The following is a 20,556-nucleotide window of genomic DNA, read 5'->3' on the forward strand; positions in this document are numbered from 1 at the left end:
GCGGACGTGGTACACTCGTGATAGCCAGTGGATATGAGTCTGCCTCCGATTCCGGAGGGTGTGGGTTCGAATCCGGTCCGGGGCATGTGCATTTTAAGAAATTAAATATCACGTGTCTCAAACGGTGAAGGAAAACATCGTGAGGAAACCTGCATACCAGAGAATTATCTTAATTCTCTGCGTGTATGAAGTCTGCCAATCCGCATTGGGAGATAAGCCTAACCTCTCTCATTCTGAGAAGAGACTCGAGCTCAGCAGTGAGCCGAATATTGGTTGATAATGATGAATAGCGGACGCCCGCGATTTCGTACGCGAGTTATCCAGGTTTTTCAAATTTCCCATGGGAATTATGGATTTTTTCAGGATAAGAGTGGCTTAGATGTTGTTCAATAACCTCAGCCATTCCAAAAATTAGCACATACAAAAAGACAGACAGACAATAATTATAAAATGCTTGCTTGTGTTTTAGTATCATGGAAATTACTATTTATAAAATATTTCTATTTATAGACATTGAGTAAACGTTTTTTTTGTAATCAGACAAAAACTTCAATTATACTTACTTATAATATGTTTTTATTTGAATCTTATAATGGTTTAGATAAAAACATATTTATAAAGCAGATTTCATCCTCTGTTTTGTTGGTATGAATTGAATAGGCTCTGAAACTACTAGACCACCGAAAAATTATTTTACCACTGGTAAGCTACATTCTCAGCATATAACATAGGTTATATTTCATCCTCCTATTCTCAGAATAAAAGAACGAGAATTACGCAGGTGAAACTATGGGGTATGTGATAGTATTAAATAAAATTATTATGTGAAGATGAAAGCCAATTTAATTGCCTACCTATTGTATCTACCTATCAAAAATATTTTTACCTACTCTCATTTAGATACACAAAAACTGAATATTTAGAAGCTGTATTAACAATTAAATAAAGAATGGATAAATATGAAAGTCTATTGTTCTTTACAATCAGCCATGCCAAGGATAATTTGACTTATTGTTTATTGCATTAGCACTTATTGTTTAATTATACACCATAATAGGAAATTGCAACCCATTTTCGGTTGTTTAACAATTACTAATAAGTTGTTTACAGCAACTACCTTTGTAAACAATGTGATTTGTTAATTAGGTACTTAATGGAAACTTCTTGATTGTGACCACAGATTTTTCAATAATACACGGATGGAGCGTACGGAACACGACAGTGTTGTACCCGTCACAAATATGAAATTCAAAAACGAATTCATTCTCAAGTCAGTCATTCTCAAAACGTCGCATTAGTAATTTTCAATATTATTCAAGAAAAAAAAAGAGCCGCTATGGCCCAGTGGATATGACCCATGTCTTAGACTATGAGGGTGTAGGGTTAAATCCACTTCGGGCCATGAATCTCTAACTTTTCAGCTAATTATTAAATATCACATGTCCCAAACAATTAAGGAAAAATACCATGAGGAAACCTGCATACCTTGAAGTTTTCTTAAATCTCTGTTTTTTTCTTTTTTTTTATTCTTCACAAGTCAGCCCTTGATTACAATCTCACCTGATGGTAAGTGATGATGCAATCTAAGGTGGAAGCGGGTGGATGAAATTCACACCCCTTTCGGTTTGCAGGGTGGTAACTTTTCTTTGCCGGTAGTGTAGTAACTAGCCACTGCAATCAGCCCATCAGGGAATTTAACCCAGGACCTCCATCTTTTAAATCGACTGAGTATAACACTGCACCACAGAGGCCGTCAAACTATGTATGTATGTAGTCTGCCAATCTGCATGGGCCAGTGTGGAGGACAATTAGCCTAGCCCCTCTCATAGTGAGAGGAGACTTGTGCTCAACAGCAACCCAAGTATTGGACGTTAAAGCAAGGCACTAACCTGAGGCACTTGTGTAGATTTCCCACATCCTGTTTCACCAATTAAAATCAGCGTTTGATACTTCTCGAGAAGATATAAAATATGGTTCCTATATTGAAACACTGGTAGCTTCTGCCTTTGCGCTTCTAGTGGTAAATGGTGGTATCTGTTGTACACAAAGTTTGTCTGTGCATCTTTGTCTATGGTCAATGCTGTGTCTATGTTGGGATTTACTAGTGTCTCTATGACTCCATCTCTGTTTTTTATTGGGTAAAGTGTGTCATCACCTAAAAGCAAGATGTTTCATAATTATTTATAGTGGAGTATCTTGGTACTGCTAGTAACTCATTCCACTGGTAGATTTAACTGTGGTAGATGATCTAGTATAACAGTAGACCAATTATGGTCTAGTAGTTAACCTAAGTATTTAAGATCATGAAGTCCTGGGTTTAATCCTGGACTGACCTGTAAAATGGTGAGGTTTAATTTCTTTTAAGTAATTTTCAGGGAGAAGTTTATAGTGTTATCTCCTATACCACAGACAGCATATTAATCTGTTGACTTTGGTCATTATTATTAATATTTAATAGTGATTGTATAAAAGTTCAATATTATCATCCTAAGCCCACCAACCTGCATCAGAGCAGTATGATGGGTCTAACTGCCATATCCCCTTTTGTATCAGGAGCTAATCAACATAGTTAGATAATGGTGATACTATGTTGTTGTGTCCAATTCACACATTTCATTAATGGAATCAAGATGGTTGTTACTATTTATCAGCTGATGATGTATTGTTAACAACTTATGTGGTTATTTTCAGCAAAAAACTGGCAGATTCGCGTGGCACACTACAAGAAGGACTCCACAAATTGTTCCTTCCTTAAGGTCTAAAAAAATAACCTCAACATGGGTTTACGTTTACTTCAATCATCTTTAGAGAACAACACAAGTGGAAAAGGGGAACAAAACCGTAACCCTACTTCTATTGGTCACAAGTCCAGCACTGCTCAGTTTTCTTCTCAGCCACGCGATGGACCCGGCGCCCGCACTGTGAATCCATGGATTGCTAAGATATCAGTCTGATCAATCCAATAGAAAAATCTGCAAGCTTGCCAGACTTTTCTCTGAGAATAGCAAGAGCAGAAGAGAAGATAATGGAATTGTTTACTTACCCGGCCGGATATATACAGGTTTTCTTGAAAGCATTTTTTTTTCACACGAAAACTACGACACAAATAGACGTGCAGTTGTATTATTTACCTATTTATTATAGATCAAACTATTTATTTCAGTATCACATTTCTGTACTTTAAATCTTCCACCCATTCCCATTCCAAAACATTAAAATGTATCGAAAATATAAAAATACTTGCAAAGTTTATTTTGATTTTCGAATTCGACGTTTATCATTGACATTTGAGTCACAGATCACTATGATTTGAGTTTTGACAGAACGTCATAATACCACAGATATTTTTAAACACTACAGAAAGAAAATTATGACTTTATAGCTTATCTACAGAGTAAAAAATTAGAAAGAATTTTTTAAAAAAGATTTTTTTATTTAACAAAAGGTTTAAATTAAAGTTAAATTTATTTAATGTATAGGCTGCAGTCTTTGAGAACTTACTTTCGATCATCGACGATAAATGTGCTGTGCGGTTTAAAATCACTTAGAAACTAATTGCCGCGTTTGTCCAGTGGTTACCATGTTCGGTTACGGATTCTAAGACCCTGGTATTCAGTCCTGCAGGGTCATTATGTAACTCGGTGTAGGTACTGACGTTTCGAAAGAGCTTGTAAACTAAGCCTATTTGAAATAAATGAATTTTGACTTTGACTTTGATTCAAGTAATTAGTCACTACATCGTTTTACATCGTATTGCAGCTGGACTCCTGGATCGGCCATTGAAAATATTGCCATTTATCAAGAAATATTATCTGTAGGTATGCAGTTGCATAAGCCGTGTTATCCCAGTGGATATAACCTCGAGCTTGTGGGTTCGAATCCAGTCCGGGGCATGCACCTCCAACTTCTCAGTTGTGTGCTGTGTGTGCATTTTAAGAAATTAAAAAACACGTGTCTCAAACGGAGAAGTAAAAACATCGTAAGGAAACCTGCGTAACAGAAAATTTTCTTAATTCTCTGCGTGTGTGAAGTCTGCCAATCCGCACTGGGTCAGCGTGTTGGACTATTGGCCTAGCCCTCTCATAAGAGACTCGAGCTCAGCAATGAGCCGAATATGGGTTGCTATTGATGATGATGATAATTTATGCAATTTGTGGTTTGTAGTGTTTACAATCCTGTCTACCTCGGACGACCTGGGTTATTTTTGTGACAGATTACAGAATACAAAGCCTTTCATTCAAGACACATTATCTCATTTACGGATAGTCCCGGATGAGAACTATCTATGATGCGATTAGATTTACGAAGTAGGATGAAATTAAAAACTTTTTTACCAAGTATTAGGTAATATATTTTTCGTTTCTTAGAACACCAATTTATCTACCAAACTGTGGATACATATTAGCAGTATTTGAAGGGTATAATCCGGGATTTTTCATAAGCTGTGGATACATATTAGCAGTATTTGAAGGGAATAATGCAGGATTTTTCAAAATATGATTTGGTGGAGCAGGATTCAAAAATGGAGTTCCAAGAATGTTTGGTTTGGGTTGATACAAATAATATGGATTGGGTTGTAGATGTGACGGATATTGTCCAAGGCTATTATAAGGATAGTTTTGATAAACACCTCTTCTTTGAACATTTTGAACGTTATTCAATAGTTTATTATTAACATTAGTAGAATTTTGACTAACGTTCATTTCCTTTTGAGAGTCCAAACGTATGTTTTTAGTAACATTTATATTATAATTAATAATGTTTTCCGCTGGTAGTTTTGAGTTTAACTGCTGAATAATTTTCAATGTACGATCAACTAGCGTATTATTGGCATCCACAATTTTCGCTGTTATTAAAGTTCCTTTAGAAGACGTTAGTTTAAGTAAGTCTTCATAGTTCAAACCTTTCAAATCTTTAGATAAATCTGTTACATTTGATCCAATTAATAAGTCCTGGTGGAGGTTAGTCGGGTCATTTCTCAAGTTTGGTTTTTTAGCTAACATGTTTTGTAAATTAAACAGGAAAGTCTGGTAAGGCATTCGATATTTTACGTAATATGCCGGCTCATAAACTGGCTTCGGTTGTTTAAGCACGTATGTTAATTCTACAACATCATTCTTTTGTGGTATTGTATTCAATTTACCCGAATTCGCTACACTAAGCAGTTGATTTACTGATAATTGTCCGTTATTTTGTTGATTAGCGTTATCAGTAAACATATGACCATTGTGAAACTTAATTTGGTTGTAGCTGAAATCGTTTTGTTTTAGTAATTCCGGAAAATAATTGTTTGTTTGTAAATTAGGTTGATTTGCTTGTTGTGGATATTGATTCAAAAAGCTTCCCTGAAAAACAGGCTTCTGAAGCTGAATATTCTGCGGCAGTTTATTTGGATACAGATAATTCTGAGGCATATTCAATAAACTATTCATATCATACGATTGTACTTTATTAATCGGATTAAATATTTGTGTTTGGCTCATCTTCATATACGAATTCAATAAATTTTGTTGCTGATTCGGGTTTTGGTTTATAAAATCTAGAACAAGCTTTTGGTTCTTATCAGGGGTTATAGATGGTTTGAACATTTCATTTAGATCACCATTCAGGACTCCTGTTTTAATCGGATCTATTGGTGGATTCACCGTATTCAATGGACTGTAAACACCATTATAATTTGGGCCTGATACTCCTACGTTATTTTGTTGGTAAAATTGTTCTGTTACGAGTTTTGAAAATTGATTACTTTCATTAGTGTATCCAAAAGGATTGCCAGGGGGCAATCCTTTAAATTTGTAATATGTAGATTGCCACGGCTCAGTATTAATATTTGAATTTAAAGGATTTTGCGATTCAGTGATTTTTCCGTTAATTTCGTTTATAGGTGGATATAAGTTAGGCACTTGAAAACTTCCAGGATTCACTTGAAGTAGAGGATTCTGTATAACATTCGGATTTGTGATCTTTAATTTGTTTCCTGGCACATCACTTGGTCCACCACTTGCACCACTTGGTCTGTAATTTTGGAGAATTGAAATGATATTATTTACTCCCTTTCCTTCTTGACTCCTAATGAAGTTAACTAAATCAGAACCTGCAGTTAGAGACTCTTTTCTAAGACTTCCGTGCACTGGCCAATTGGACGTAGTAATTGTTGGAGTTGGCTCATTGGAATTAAATCGATACAATCCATTATTGATGTTTGGAGTCTTATTTTCGTTATTATCATAACATTTTTCAGTTGTCGAACAATATCTCAATACTTGGGAATAAACTGTATTAAAAAAGTTGATAAGAACGTTTAACATATCTCGACAGTTAGTAAAACCTTGTACTGGAATATCATTTCGCAATGCATTTTTAGCATCTGGTTTATCACGTTCACGCAAATCTCGTTTTTCTTTAGGACCCGTTATAGTATTCAATTGCACTTCTAGATTTTTGAAGATATTATACATTTTTACATTTTCCGGATTGGTAGGTAATGTTTCTAGGAAATTTTTAATCGATTTTAATACATACTTGAATTTCTCTGGCTCCAAATTGGTCTTGTCGTCTTTTGATAATTTATTCGTCAGTATTTTTAAGATATTTAGCAGAATACTTGTATTTGGACAATCTGCTGCATTGTGACTGATGGCTGCATCCTGTAATTGTAAGATTGTCTGTAAAACATTTTTACTAGCGAACGGAATCTAATGTCTTCTACGTAAGATCATTATCATATTATTTCACATGATTATTGGCGATGATAAATTTACTTATGTCAGGAGCTTAAGCGTAACAATAACACCGTCGGAGTTTCAAATTATTTGGACCTTGCTGAACTAAACTGAGTAAACTGTTACCTATTGTTCCGATAGTCGTTTCAGTCAATAGTCTCATAGCGAAAAGCCTCGATCGACAAATTAGGAAACTTTCGCTTTACTGCTGGATCTTGGGTCAGATACCTGTCGTACGCAGTTATTCTTGAGACCGCGGATATTGTGAGGAGGTTCTTCACTCAGGACTGGGGCCCTGACCACCGGTTACTTAGGCACTCAAATGTTCCCAAGCGGGAAATATAAAATAATAGTGTTTTGTTTACCGTCTGAATTCATTTTATGGGGCCCTAGAAAACAGTTATGGCAATTTTACATGAGCGGCCTCGCGGGTAGTTCCTCAACTACTACTGGTTATATGAGATGATACTTACCTGGTCATTATGAGGATATCCTTTGTAATTTAGGTAGGGTGGTATAACATTTTCTGCCAGCAACTGGTTTTTAGCTGCAATGGCTATATCGTTCACCTGTTTACAAACAAAAAATAAGAACCAAATATGTATATAGTACCTACCTACCTACTATTCGTCAGAGTAACTTTTTAAAGTCGATCAACCATAATATATCAAAAAGTTGGTAGGGAGATACTGTATAAAAAATTCAAGTGTATGTCTGCGATTTCAAAAGACCGTTTTTTTAAGACACAAGTTTTTAAACGTGGCTACGCCAGAAATTCGCTCCGACGTCCCTTCATTCAGCTAACTTATTTAAAAAAAATTACATTCTGTCTGTCTAGGATATTTCTTGGGATGGCTGAACAGATTTTAATGCAACTTTTACAACATACCTATACCTAGGTAGGTACTTTTTCATTTGAAAAAAAGGTTCTCGCGGTATTTGTGATTGTGATTTGTATAAAAACTTACCAAAGCGTCGGATTGCCAAAATGACGCTAATAAAATCAAAATCGGCAACATTTCTCCAGATCGGTCCAGCGACAAATGACTCGGCTACCAGCTAGCTTTTAATAAGGATCGTGTTTAATTATCAAGTGTGAAATTACTACAATGTAATAATTATTGTGTTAACTTTTACTTGATTAGATCCTAATTGTGAAATATTTTGCATTGTTACTATAACAATTTAAGATATCTAAAACTCAATAGCTCGGCAGTGAAGGTGCCCGATTGAAAACCGAGAGGTAACAGGTTCAACCATTTGGATTGTTGTAGTAGGTACATTAATTGGAAGTAAACTCGAATGTAGGTCACATTGAATAAAAATATAATAGGTAGCTATAGCTAATATTATTTAAAAATAATAACATGTACCCAACCTATGTCATAGGTAACTTTGAATTTTAACAAACAAAATAACATTTGCATTTATATTAGGTACTAGCGGACGCCCGCGACTTCGTCCGCGTAAAAATTGATGTAAACTTCTCTACCTCTACCTTACCCTGCTCGTAAACCTACTGTTATTATGTGGGTAGTATTTTAATCGGTTTGACGCGGCTGCGCCCGCGCCGTCATGTGGCAGTCCGGATTATAGACTAATCACGTATACAGTGTTTCATTTCCATCCATATAAATATTAGAGAAATAACACCTACCCAACCCTACCCTACCCCTACCTTACTCCTACCCTACCGCTAACGCTAACCCTTCCCTCCCCCCACCCTACCCTACCCCTATCCTACTTCTCCCCTACCCTATACGTTCCATATCCTTCCCCTACCTCTACCTTGCCCCTACCCTACACTACCCCTACCTTATCCGTACCCTGCCCTACCCTACCCTACAGTTTCCCTAAATTACCCCTATCCTACCCCTTCCCTACCTCTATCCTATCCCTACCCTCCGCAAAATTGGTCCAGCTTTTTGTGCGTGGTGCAATGACCAAAAGACTATAATTTCCCAAGCGACTTCTATGCTAATACTATAAAGAGGTAAAGTTTGTGAGGTTGTCGGGGGTAATCTCTGGATCTGCTGGACCGATTTGGAAAATTCTTTTACCAATAGAAAGCTACATTATTTGCGAGTGTCATAGGCTATGTTTGGTCCTCATATTCATACGGGAACGGGAACCACGTAATTGAAACCGCGGGGCGTCATATAGCGGCATTTCTGCGACTTTCAGTAATTTTGTATTATCTCATAAACTATATAACTAATTAACATACTGTAAAGGGCAAATCTTATCTCTATAATATCCTTGTGATTATTAAATAATTAATTTTGATAAGGATTTAAGTTTAGTTGTGTAAATAATGACGTAAACCTTACTTTAAAATTTAAATAATTTATTAAAGTAGGTACTAAAGGTACTATATCTGCTAAAATATAAAAGATAGATATATGGTGTCGCGGACTTTTTTGTAGAACTTTTAAAGGTTCAAAAAGCCTCCATACATTTATTTCAGTTATACGCAATGGTTGAGGCAGCGCATGCGAATAAGTAAGTTTTTCGGTCTGACCTGTAAGAGAAAACCCACGATATCTCAGTAGTTATATATGATAGAAATATAAAATATAGCCTATAGCACTCCCCGATAACGTTGCATTCTACTGGTGAAAGAATTTTTAAAATCGGTCCAGTAGTTCCGAAGATTACCCCATTTCAAAAAATTGTTACAAACTTACAAACTTTACCTCTTTTATTTATTTATTTATTTATATATAAAGCACGCCAACAATACACATATTAAACGTTAAAACATAAGATAACACATATTAAAGAGTTCTGATATGCATATAAACAATAGGCGCACATAACATTTATATAATTATATGTCAACACTTAACTAATTATAATATGTCAAATTTATAGGAAGGATTAAATGTCAAAATTAATTATTACCTAATTTAAAATTAATAAAATAGTATACAATTTTAAAACAATAGCATAAAGAAGAAAACTTAACTTAATTAAATACAATTTTTGAATTAATTTACTAGGTAGGTAGATTATACAAAACAAAAAGAATAAATATTAAGAAAAAACATTAACATTAAACTAAATCTTACTAATAATAGAGACAATTTAATTATTATGGAGTTTAAAATGGTCATGCAACTTGTTTTTAAAGACATAGAAGGAATTGTGGAAGATGTCGATCTCCGGTAAAGTTTTAGAAACTTCGTTATACTTGGCACATATTCGTCTAATGGGGGCCTGCATACCAAGGTTAGTTTTTACAAAAGGAATATGAAACAATTTCATAGTACGGTAGCGTGGATATCTACGCGGGACTGTTAGGGATACCCTTTCAAGTATGTTACCACACTTGATTTTGTTATTTAAAATCTTGTGGAGAAAGCATAAGTCCATCATATCGCGTCTTCTTCGTAGCGGTAACATTTCAAACTCCGCTAGTCGCTGGTGGTAGGGCATCCTATGCGAAATACCGGTCGATATAAAGGCAAGATGCCTAGTAAACGATCGTTGTATATTTTCAACGCGTTGGGAATGTGTACTGTAGATTGGATTCCAAATAACACTAGCAAACTCAAGACAACATCTCACCAAGGCATTATATAAAATAATTTTGGTCTTACAAGAGAACCCCTTTGTGTTGCGTTTTAAAAATCCCAAAAGCTGAGCACCTTTTTGAACAATATTATTTATGTGAGGTTTAAACGTTAATTTACTATCCATAGTGACTCCTAAGTCTTTTATTTCCAATAACTCTTGCAATATCGTGTTCTTAATGGAGTAACTAGAAACAAGTGGTTTTTTTTTTCGAGTAAATTTAATGTGGAAACATTTGTTAGCATTAAGAGTCATGTGGTTGTTATCACACCATCTGATAATTCTGTTTAAGTCATCTTGTAGTAATAACTCTTTATAATATTAGTATAGATGCACAAGCAGACCTGTGTGCCTAGTGGGAGTTTTTAATATTTTCATATTATTACTATCACGTAAACGCGAATTTATATGGAATTGAAACAGTTGTGCAGTAGTGCCACTAGATGGCGCTGTTTCAATTCCATAGAAATTCGCGTTTACGTTAACGCGATCGTCACAGTATCACACTGCCACTAGGCCCTCCGGCCAAGCTTCGCCTTGACTTATGTGCACTTAATTTCCCACTCTACCCCCTTTTTTAATGTGGGGAAATTCTCATGTATAGGTACATTCTCGCGATTCTCGTTCTAAGCAACCTCCTCATTTTTTTTCAGCCAAATCCGTCCAGCCGATGAGTTATAAATACTTAATATAACTAACACTACTTTCTTTTTAGATTACGTAAACATAGTAAACGTAAATTAAAAAAAAATAAAACAAAAATTTGTAACAATCATTTATGTATGTATTTTAAAGGATTTTTATAAAACATTAATTCCTATAGGAAACTTACATGAGTTAACAATATACATCAACTTTTAAATAATGGAAAAATATTCACAATCGCCATTTGCTTTGCAGTTTAAAAAGGCCACTTTTTTCTTACCACTGTTTATACTTTAGGTTCTATACAAACATTTAACACTTTATACACAATTTTAACACTTTATAGAAAAGGTTTTTGGGATTTTCTGGGATTAAGAAACTACTTTGGAGGTGAATATCTCGATCCAGTAGCCGTCCGGGTCTTGTATGAAGGCGAGTCCCTTCATTTTGCCGTCTTGAGGGCGTTTGATGAACTTTACATCTTGTTGCTCAAATCTGTAAGAACAATGTTCATATATGAGCTGGTAAAGGCCTTTATAGCCTAATAATACTAATGGGGAATAGAAATATTGGTCATAAAAAAAAGATATGGCAAGTATTCTTAAAAAAAAAATACAACAGCAAAAAATATTATGATTTAAGAGTTTCTGTTTGCAAGGAATACAATAAGAATAACCCACTCCTAACACAGTCTTTCCGACTAGTTGGAGTGCAATGGGAATATTGGTCATAATTAAAATTTATGGCAAAGTTTATTAAAAAAAAAAACAAGTAATAAATACAAGATGCAAATAAATAAATACAAATATTTTTTTAGCTTGATAAAGGATTAAATGCATAAAGAGAATTACTTTTGCAAGGGATACAAAGTAGAAAATAATTTTCTCCCAAAATAGTACCTACAAGACGCTTTGGCAAATCAAATCAAATCAAATCAAAAATCATTTATTTCAAGTAGGCTCAGTTTACAAGCACTTTTGACACGTCAGTTGACTATTTGTAAAGATTCTACCACCGGTTCAGAAGGCAGGTCCTGCTGAGAAGATACCGGCAAGAAACTCAACAGTTGCTCTTTTGAAAAAGTCATACAGTATTATAATTTACAATTGATAACAATTACTGTTTACATTTGTTATAGTTTTACTTCCTGTGTGAAGGTGGAAGCTGATCCAACGGCCTCCAAGCATTTTTATCATTAAGGAACTCATCAATGTTGTAGTACCCTCGACTAAGTAAGTGTTTTTTAACACATTGCTTAAAGCTATGCATTGGCAGGTCCATTACAGTCTTGGGGATCTTATTATAGAAGAGTACACCCAAACCTACAAAAGATTTTTTAAATTTAAATTAAACATTAATGAGTCACAAAATAAAATGAAATTTTCCCTTATATTTTAATATCTTTAGTTATTATTATTAGTGTTTAATGTCTCACCAGTTTAAGTTTTATTTTATACACGTGGACGCCTGCGATTTCGTCCGCGCGGAAACCTTTTTCAAACTTATAAAGAAGAAAAAAAATCATTTAAAGTTACGCAAAAATCATGTATGACTGAATCAGCGCAAACAAGGGAAGCTTGTAGAAGTAGGGTAGGGGTAGGGTAGGGGTAGAGTATGGGTAGGATAGGGATAGGGTAGGGGTAGGAAAGAGATAGTGTAGGGGTAGGGTAGGGGTAGGGTTTCACGCCGACGAAGTCGCGGGCGTCCGCTAGTTGTATGTATTTACCTGGCACAAGCCTCGTCAACATCAGGCACCAGTATGCCGATATGGCCAAAGCCGCGTGGCTCAGAGTTGCCATTGTGGTAGCTGGAGTTGTCACTCTCTGTGCCCCAGTTGCTGGAAAAATTACAATTATTTACATTAACAGAAGAAACAGAATAAATATGTATTTAAGGTAAATATGTTGAATTTTTGAAACATGAAATAATAATAACATGTATACTTAAAAAGTTTTATTTTGAAGACTTGGGATTTATTTTTTCAAAATTTTGTATTCTAACAATAGTCTCATGTTTTACAGCCAGCCACAGAATAGGGGTATAGTGAACGGCTCGTATAGCAGCCCAGCCCCCTAGCCAAGTGGCATGTTGTTTCTCTTTCTACTAACAATGTATTCTAAAACTATGTATTACTTATATACTAGAACACGTGACCTGTCAATAGCAAATGTCATTCCCATACATCTTTCTAGTTTTTGAAGTGTTAGCGATCGTAAAAAGAGAATCGACGTACCACTTGGCTTAGGGGGGGCAGGGTTGACTTTGGCAATTTCTATTTGACTCACTTGCATTGCCGCTTCATAGAAAGAACAATGTTTTTAATATTACTTTAAAATTATAGATTGATACTGAATGTTTAATATAAAATTCCCACACAAAATGACCAAATTCTACTTATGATATTTTAGCTGTGTTTAGGTAAGTCCCTATATTTATTAAAGAAACCCTGTTTAGGTATATTTAGCCAAAAGACATATCTGACATATTTTGGGGAAGAGAAATAGACAAAATATTTGAGAGACATTACATAATCAGATCTCAGATAAGATGTTGATCAATAGTTAAAGAGCTATGGCTCTTTGAAAGAGAGGGTTGCCATAATACCATTTTGGATTTTGCCAGTACTGGTCAACATCTTCTTTCATCACAAAATATTGTGTGTGTATCATAGGCCAAAGGTATAATTATGTGACAAGAAATACAAATTCCAGAAGTACTCCATACCTTCTCTGACTGTTACCTTTTATTTATCAGAATAATTACAATATAGACTTACTGTGTTAATTCTAATGTGGCTTTCCTTGTCATAGCCCAGGCAGATCTCTGGGCTTCATCCTTAGGAATCTCAGAAGGATCCTCATATCCCATGAAGAACAGAGAAAACTTCATTTCCGGGAAATGCAGTTGTTTCAGCAGGGTCATGCCAAGAACTCCAGTGTAGAATGGGATGGATTTGCGTGGATCTTTGATCCTATACATCGTTTGTTGGAACATGAAATCCTGGAAATAGCATATATTATCATCATCATTATCATAGTGACGACCTCCGAGGCTCGTATGCACGGTGGATTTACAAGACGGAGGTCCTGGGTTTGATCCCCGGCTGGACCTATTGAGGTTTTCTTAATTGGTCCAGGTCTGGTTGGTGGGAGGCTTAGGCCGTGGCTAGTTACCACCCTACTGACAATACCACCCTACCGCCTCAGAGAATGAAAGGGGTTAGGCCAATAGCCTGGCCCAATGTAGATTGACAGACTTGCAAACATGCAGAGAATTAAAAAAATTCTCTGGCATGCAGGTTTCCTCACAATGTTATTGCTTTCTACAGGCACATGTAGTCATGTAGAATGTCAAAAGTTTATTTATGTATGTAGAATAAAAATTATATATAAAGTCCATTGTGTGTGGAAGAGAGACAATGTGGTTATTTTGCTTCAATAAGTATCTTCATGTTTTGGTTCATAGAGTATGGTTGCTGCGGCAATCACAGGAACATTGGACAAAACAAATACACATTGGGTTGATGGGCATCACATATTTCTATTTTAAGAATGCCCTGTGAGGAAACTTTTTTATTCTTTACAAGTTAGCCCTTGACTACAATCTCACCTGATAGTAAGTGATGATGCAGTCTAAGATGGAAGCGGGCTAACTCGTTAGGAGGAGGATGAAAATCCACACTCCTTTCGGTTTCCTACACGACATCGTACCGGAACCCTAAATCGCTTGGCGGTACGTCTTTGTCAGTAGGGTGGTAACTAGCCACGGCCGAAGCCTCCTACCAGCCAGACCTGGACCAATTAAGAAAACCTCAATCGGCCCAGCCGGGGATCGAGCCCAAGACCTCCGTCTTGTAAATCCACCGCGCATACCACTGCGCCACGGAGGTCGTCAAAAACTTGCTCCGAAAGATACTACAAAAACATTATTTAAAGTTTTTTAAGCACTCTGGAATTATCTTATCTAATGTTAAGGTCAATAATAATCAAACTGAACAAAAAAAACTTGCCTTGGTAGATGGATTTGGCGTTTGACACAAAGATTCTATTTCTTGAGGAGATATACCTTCAGCAGCCATTTTCCTGAGAAAACATGTTTAAATGATTGATGATTATTAGATAACTTTTCTTAAAACTTAATATTTGATAACATGCGCCCGGCTATTACACAAAATATACATGGATGATGTACAGTCGGCACATATCATTGTAAATATCTCTAGTATTACAAGTATGCAAAATATCTTTGAATACACAGTTGCAATTTCAATTTGGGGTTCAGAAGCAGTAAAAACCTATAGGTATGTAGGAAGCAGAAATCCAAATCACCCACAACACAACTCACAAATCTAAACGGAAAAACACCCAACTCTCAGGAAAACGTGAAAATGAAAATATCGTTGACAGTTGACACTTGACTTGACATTTGACAAATAATTTATTCTATAAAAAAAAATATAAATATAACATTGACGTCAAATTTTTTTTTTTATTTCTACACTCCCAGTCACAGCTACCTTTCTTTTTAGCCGTTTGTGGTCCCAGCTCTCAGGAACCACAGATTGTATTGTATAAAAATCTCGTGTACCCGCATTTAACGGCTCGACTGATTATTTTGTATGTTCGATACATGAGTGGATAGTTCATAAAGTACTTATTTTTTACCCTCCTACCCCCACTGCCTATTTTAAAGAATAAAATAAAAGTTTTTTTTGCTATTCCTCCTTTAATAGAAATACCTACTCCTAAATATCAAGATTTTAATAATTAGCATTACTTAGTCTTGAGTGATGCATGTATATACAGGGTGTGGCGTAAATAATGGATAACCCTGTACCTGCCGAAGAGCCTCCAAATGGGCTATTCGAATATAGATTTTTTTTTATTTATTGAAGTTTCGTTTTGAGAAAAATGGCTTAAGTCATGTTTTTATAAAAATGGGTACTTTCACTTACTAATTTTGCTACAGTAATCTCAAATTTTGGAATTTTCTTTTTCTGTTTTTTTTATAATATAGCTTAAGAGTTGTGCTACTGTTATTGATAAGGAATTTCTAATTCGTTACTCTAGTTTTGGCAAAAATTAACATGAAAGTTCAAAAAAGCCTTATTGATTATTCAGTTTGTTAATTTTGTACATCATATGGTTTAAAAAATCTCTATTAGAGCTGATTTGCCCATTATCTTAAAAACATGCTTGCTTAATGCAGATTCCGAAACGGTATAATACTTATTACATATCGCGATATTTACGAAAAAAATTGGCAATAGTCAAGAACATGTCCTTGTTTTATTTTTATTAAGTAAATTATTAAGCTATCACAAACAAATTATCTGTTGCAATTTAAGTTGACTAGGTTTACCAGTGGGTGTGTGGGTTGTTTTAAAAAATAAATAAAAAACATAAAACGATTTTTTTTTATTGAAAAAGCTAAAACACAAAAGTTTACATTTTAAACTAAATGTTCAAAATGGCCGCCATTTGCGGCAATGCAGGCCCTGCAACGACGGATGAATGACCTTTTCAGGCGTCGTACAAAGCCAGATCTCTTTATTTCGTCAGCAGCTTGAAAAATCCGGACCTTTAATTGTTCCAGGGATGTTATCTCCGTCTTGTAGACCTTTTCTTTTAAACATCCCCAGTAAAAAAAGTCGAGAGGATTCAGATCAGGAGATCTTGGCGGCCACAAAATGGGTCCTAAACGACCAATCCATCTCTCATTGTATTCATCATTCAGGTGATCCCGGACAATGCGTGCGTAGTGAGCAGGGCAACCATCATTTTGTAATCAGTGGTTATCTGGCACATTTAAACTTCTTAATTGTTGTGGTAAAATATTTTGCAGAAAATTTAAATAAATGGGACCCGTTAGTGTCTCCGGTAGTTCAATGGGCCCAACTATTTGACCGTTTAAAATTCCCGTCCAAAGATTTACTTTAAATTGGACTTGAGCACGATCTTGTCTACATTGTCTGGGGTTCACTGCCTGCCAACTATGGAGGTTGTGCAAATTGAGGTAGCCATTTCGTCTACAACTTGATTCATCGCTCCACAATATTATGTTAAAGAAATCTGTATCTTCTCTTATTTTTCGTAACATTATTCGGCAGAAATGCACTCTCGGCGCATAATCCCTTGTCATAAGAGTCTGCACTCTCTGAAAATGGAATGGATGAAGCTTATGCCTGTGCAGGATTCTGCCCACAGTGCGCGTATCCACATGAGTTTCGCTACTTATTTCGCGAATTGATAATTCAGGGTTTGCTCTTACAGCGTTTAAAACTTCGTCATCACCATGTCGTCGAGGTCTACCTTCCGAAGCTCCACCAACACCGGTACCAGGCATCCGTCCTTCGCTAAAAGCGACGTGCACTCGTGTAAACACGCGATAATCGGGATGTCGCTGATTAGGGTATCTTCGACGATATTCTCGTGCAGCTGCATTTGCATTACAATTACACATCCCGTAAATGAGATGCATGTTTGCGTACTCTTGGGGTGTGTATGTATGACGCGGCATGACCAGTAGTCCAGGGTTATGCAGAAGTCTTCGATAATATCACAAATGTCCAATTCGTATAGCAAAAACAGAGTCCGTAGTACGTAAGCCAAATTCACTTTTAAAAAAATCCAATCACGTGAAAATACAACCGAGTTATGCGCATGCAACGATAGTCAAATGAGCACTAACTGCAACTGTATAACACAAGTTCTGAGTTCTAAACCTGTTTTTGTCGTTTGTAATAAGAACAATAAACATCTCTCTATCGCACAACTACTGTTTACCTAACATGAAAATGCTTTGTCTCTGTCCTTTGAAGAGATTAACCATGGCGTTTTTTCCAGTGACAAACAACCACAGGTAGTCGAAATAAGGTCGTTATCTGCTTGCTCTATCCATATTGACTACCTGCCCCCGGTCACACAATAAAGGGTCGACCCATATTACGTTAACAAAGACATGTTTGTGATAATTTAATAATGTAGTTAAAAAATCAAGGACATGTTCTTGGCTATTGCCATTTTTTTTCGTAAATAACATGATATTTAGTAGGTATTATACCATTTCGGAATCTGCATTAAACAAGCATGTTTTTAAGATAATGGGCAAGTCATCTCTCATAGAGATTTTTTACACCAGATGTTGCACAAAGTTAAGAAATTGGATAATTAATAAGGCTTTTTGAACTTTCATGTTATTTTTTTCCAAAACTAGAGTAACAAACTGGGAATTCCTTATACCAACCAATAGCACAATTCTTTAGCTGTATTATAAAAAAACCAGAATGCAAAAAATCTAAAATTTGTGGTAACTGTAGCAAAATGAATAAATGAAAGTACCCATTTTTTGAAAAACATGAATTAAGCCATTTTTCTTAAAACGAAACTTAAATAAATAAAAAAAAATCTATATTCCTATAGCCCATTAGGAGTCTCTTCGGCAGGTACAGGGTTATCCATTATTTACGCCACACCCTGTATAATTAGACAATTTACAGAATTTGATGTCAGTGGATTATGTACATAGATGTAGGCAGGCCTACTCCAACTTGGGCCTTAACTTTAATTTTTCATTTGCCATGATTCAACATGCCATGATAACTGTAAGCAATGAGTCAAAGGGAAATAAATATCTTCTCTATACCATCATCTGTGGTTGTCTGGAAGAGATCGCTCTTTAGCGATAAGGCCGCCATTTGTACATTAGTTTCTAAGTGTTATAATAAGTAATTGTTTATTTTTGTTTTTAATGTACAATAAAGTATATTTCTTCTTTCTTCTTCTTCATCATCACTAGGTACCAATAATATTATACTTCTCTATGACTTTCAACCAATCTAAAGGCCAAGCCAGATCCAACTTTTCTTCATATAGAAGAGAGAGACGAGACAAGTATCTTATGAAGCTATGAATGAAGGGATAAGCTAAGGGTATGAAGCTTAAACCACCGATAAAGCTGATACAATAAAATTTTTTAGTTAAAATATTTTAAGGAAAATAAATGCAATAAACTGAATGTAAAGACTTTTAATTTATTTTAATACAATGTTCATACAGACAAAAACATTCATCAAGTATTTACACATAAAATATTATATTCACAAATTTAATAACAACTTAATAATGTTTATTTAGTAATTAAAGAGTTCAATTTAAGAAAACTTCTTGTTGGATCTAGATAAAATTAAATAAACTTAGTAATATTTAATATCAATAGACAGTATCATCATCGTTACGAACCCATATTTGGCTCACTGTTATGCACGAGTCTCCTCTCAGAATGAGAGGGGTAAGGCCAATAATCCACCACACTAGCCCAATGCAGATAAGCAGACACTTCACACACACAAAGAATTAAGAAAATGCTCTGGTATGCAGGTTTCCTCACAATGTTTTTCCTTCACCTGATATTTAATTTCTTAAAATGCACACAACTGAAAAGTTGGAGGTGCATGCCTCGGACCAGATTCGAATCCAGGAGTCATATCCACTGGACTATCACAGTTCTATATTTTTAATACATACAAGAAAATGAGAGAGACAAAACGGTCCTCAGGTATTTATAGATACATTATTGAGGTCTTCTCTTTAAATAATAATTTTCATACAAATATCTGAGTTCTTCCAACCACACTAAATCCCTTTCCACTGATGTAATTCTACAGACATATGCACATATCATCCTTGAATTACTTAAGTCTTCTACGAAAATATCGCCTACAACAGAAACGTGTGATCCATTTTCAAAATTAACACAATTTTTACTGTTTTTTTCAATGCAATGTAACATGGACGACATCGTGGGTAATTTATCGTGATCGTGACTAGATTGTGATTGTGATTTGCGCGCGAAGGACTTCACTAGGTCTTTTAAAGTGTTCTCATTAATATTAAAGTTATTATTTTTCGCAGCGCAGTAGATCTGTATCGAACCTGTAGGGTCACTTAACTCAAAGTTTGTCATTTTAGCACTTGTGTTGTACACTGAAGTCACTACACCGTGTATCATTATGTTTTTAAACTTTAAACCGAACATTTCGTATAGGTATCGGTTTTCCTCACTTTGTTTTGCTCTGAAGACATCCTGAATATAAAGTTTTACAGGAGACGGCGAAATGTTGGTCATTGCAATTGTTATTATTATATACTTATTTATATAGTTATTACACAAATCACCATTAGTTAAATTGGTTTGATTTTAAGATTTTAATTTTTAAAAGTTTTAAAAAATAATTCGCGCGTTACGATTCTGTCAAAATCCACGGTAAACACAAACGTCAAAATACGAAGATGATAAAGTCAAATCACTGTCAAATTGACATTTGACAATTGGTTATTTAAGTTAACGTTTAGGAACATTTATAAAGTCATAACTTAAATATTATGTCACCGTTAGTTGTAAAATACGTTAGTTTTCATCTCACTCGCGATAATGTAATCTGTCGATTTACTGAACATACTGATTACAATCCACGTGTAATATTTCGTTAAAATATAATCTATCGAAGTGAAACTGTTAAATCTATACTTATAATAAATCTGTAGAGAGGTTAATTCTGTACATGAAATATTTTTCCAAAATAACTATCAGGGGGTGATTAGTGATCGATACT

The 20,556-nt window shown here is 35.2% G+C and overlaps 4 protein-coding genes across 6 annotated transcripts in view; all 4 read right to left on the reverse strand.

Moving 5' to 3' along the window:
• The window catches only part of LOC112046697 (probable ATP-dependent RNA helicase DHX35), a 42,208-nt gene extending 38,900 nt beyond the window's left edge, over nucleotides 1-3,308 (reverse strand). Inside the window, exons 1-2 of one of the 2 annotated variants that reach the window (XR_008251644.1) lie at nucleotides 3,044-3,308; nucleotides 1,890-2,155 (exon numbers count right to left, since the gene is read on the reverse strand). Coding sequence is in view for 1 of the 2 variants with exons in the window: in XM_052886801.1 (XP_052742761.1) it covers nucleotides 1,890-2,155; nucleotides 3,044-3,077 (300 nt within the window). In the remaining variant the exon portion in view is untranslated. The remainder of the gene's footprint in view (nucleotides 1-1,889; nucleotides 2,156-3,043) is intronic. The other variant, XM_052886801.1, reaches the window with a different exon arrangement.
• A 998-nt stretch (nucleotides 3,309-4,306) lies between these two features.
• On the reverse strand, nucleotides 4,307-8,364 carry LOC112046708 (uncharacterized). The gene is made up of 3 exons (XM_024083454.2): nucleotides 7,691-8,364; nucleotides 7,196-7,291; nucleotides 4,307-6,647 (listed from the first exon to the last, which is right to left on the reverse strand). The coding sequence occupies exons 1-3, from the start codon at nucleotides 7,739-7,741 to the stop codon at nucleotides 4,377-4,379; spliced, it is 2,418 nt and encodes an 805-aa protein (XP_023939222.1). The 5' UTR covers nucleotides 7,742-8,364; the 3' UTR covers nucleotides 4,307-4,376.
• A 2,696-nt stretch (nucleotides 8,365-11,060) lies between these two features.
• Nucleotides 11,061-15,368, reverse strand: LOC112046700 (lactoylglutathione lyase). Of its 2 annotated transcripts, none has more exons than XM_024083438.2 (5): nucleotides 15,288-15,368; nucleotides 14,953-15,025; nucleotides 13,720-13,943; nucleotides 12,670-12,780; nucleotides 11,061-11,438 (listed from the first exon to the last, which is right to left on the reverse strand). In XM_024083438.2, exons 2-5 carry the CDS (start codon nucleotides 15,019-15,021, stop codon nucleotides 11,315-11,317), a joined length of 528 nt encoding a protein of 175 aa, XP_023939206.1. In that variant the 5' UTR covers nucleotides 15,022-15,025; nucleotides 15,288-15,368; the 3' UTR covers nucleotides 11,061-11,314. The 2 variants fall into 2 exon arrangements, with proteins under 2 accessions (XP_023939206.1, XP_023939205.1); XM_024083437.2 differs by having other exon boundaries at nucleotides 15,238-15,336.
• Nucleotides 15,369-16,341: 973 nt separating this feature from the next.
• Nucleotides 16,342-20,189, reverse strand: LOC112046703 (uncharacterized). Its single transcript, XM_024083444.2, has one exon. It carries the CDS (start codon nucleotides 20,067-20,069, stop codon nucleotides 19,515-19,517), a length of 555 nt encoding a protein of 184 aa, XP_023939212.2. The 5' UTR covers nucleotides 20,070-20,189; the 3' UTR covers nucleotides 16,342-19,514.
• Between the last annotated feature and the right edge of the window lie 367 nt (nucleotides 20,190-20,556).

This window comes from Bicyclus anynana, chromosome 18 (assembly GCF_947172395.1).
Source record: "Bicyclus anynana chromosome 18, ilBicAnyn1.1, whole genome shotgun sequence".
In the NCBI taxonomy this organism is placed as follows: Eukaryota; Metazoa; Arthropoda; class Insecta; order Lepidoptera; family Nymphalidae; genus Bicyclus; species Bicyclus anynana.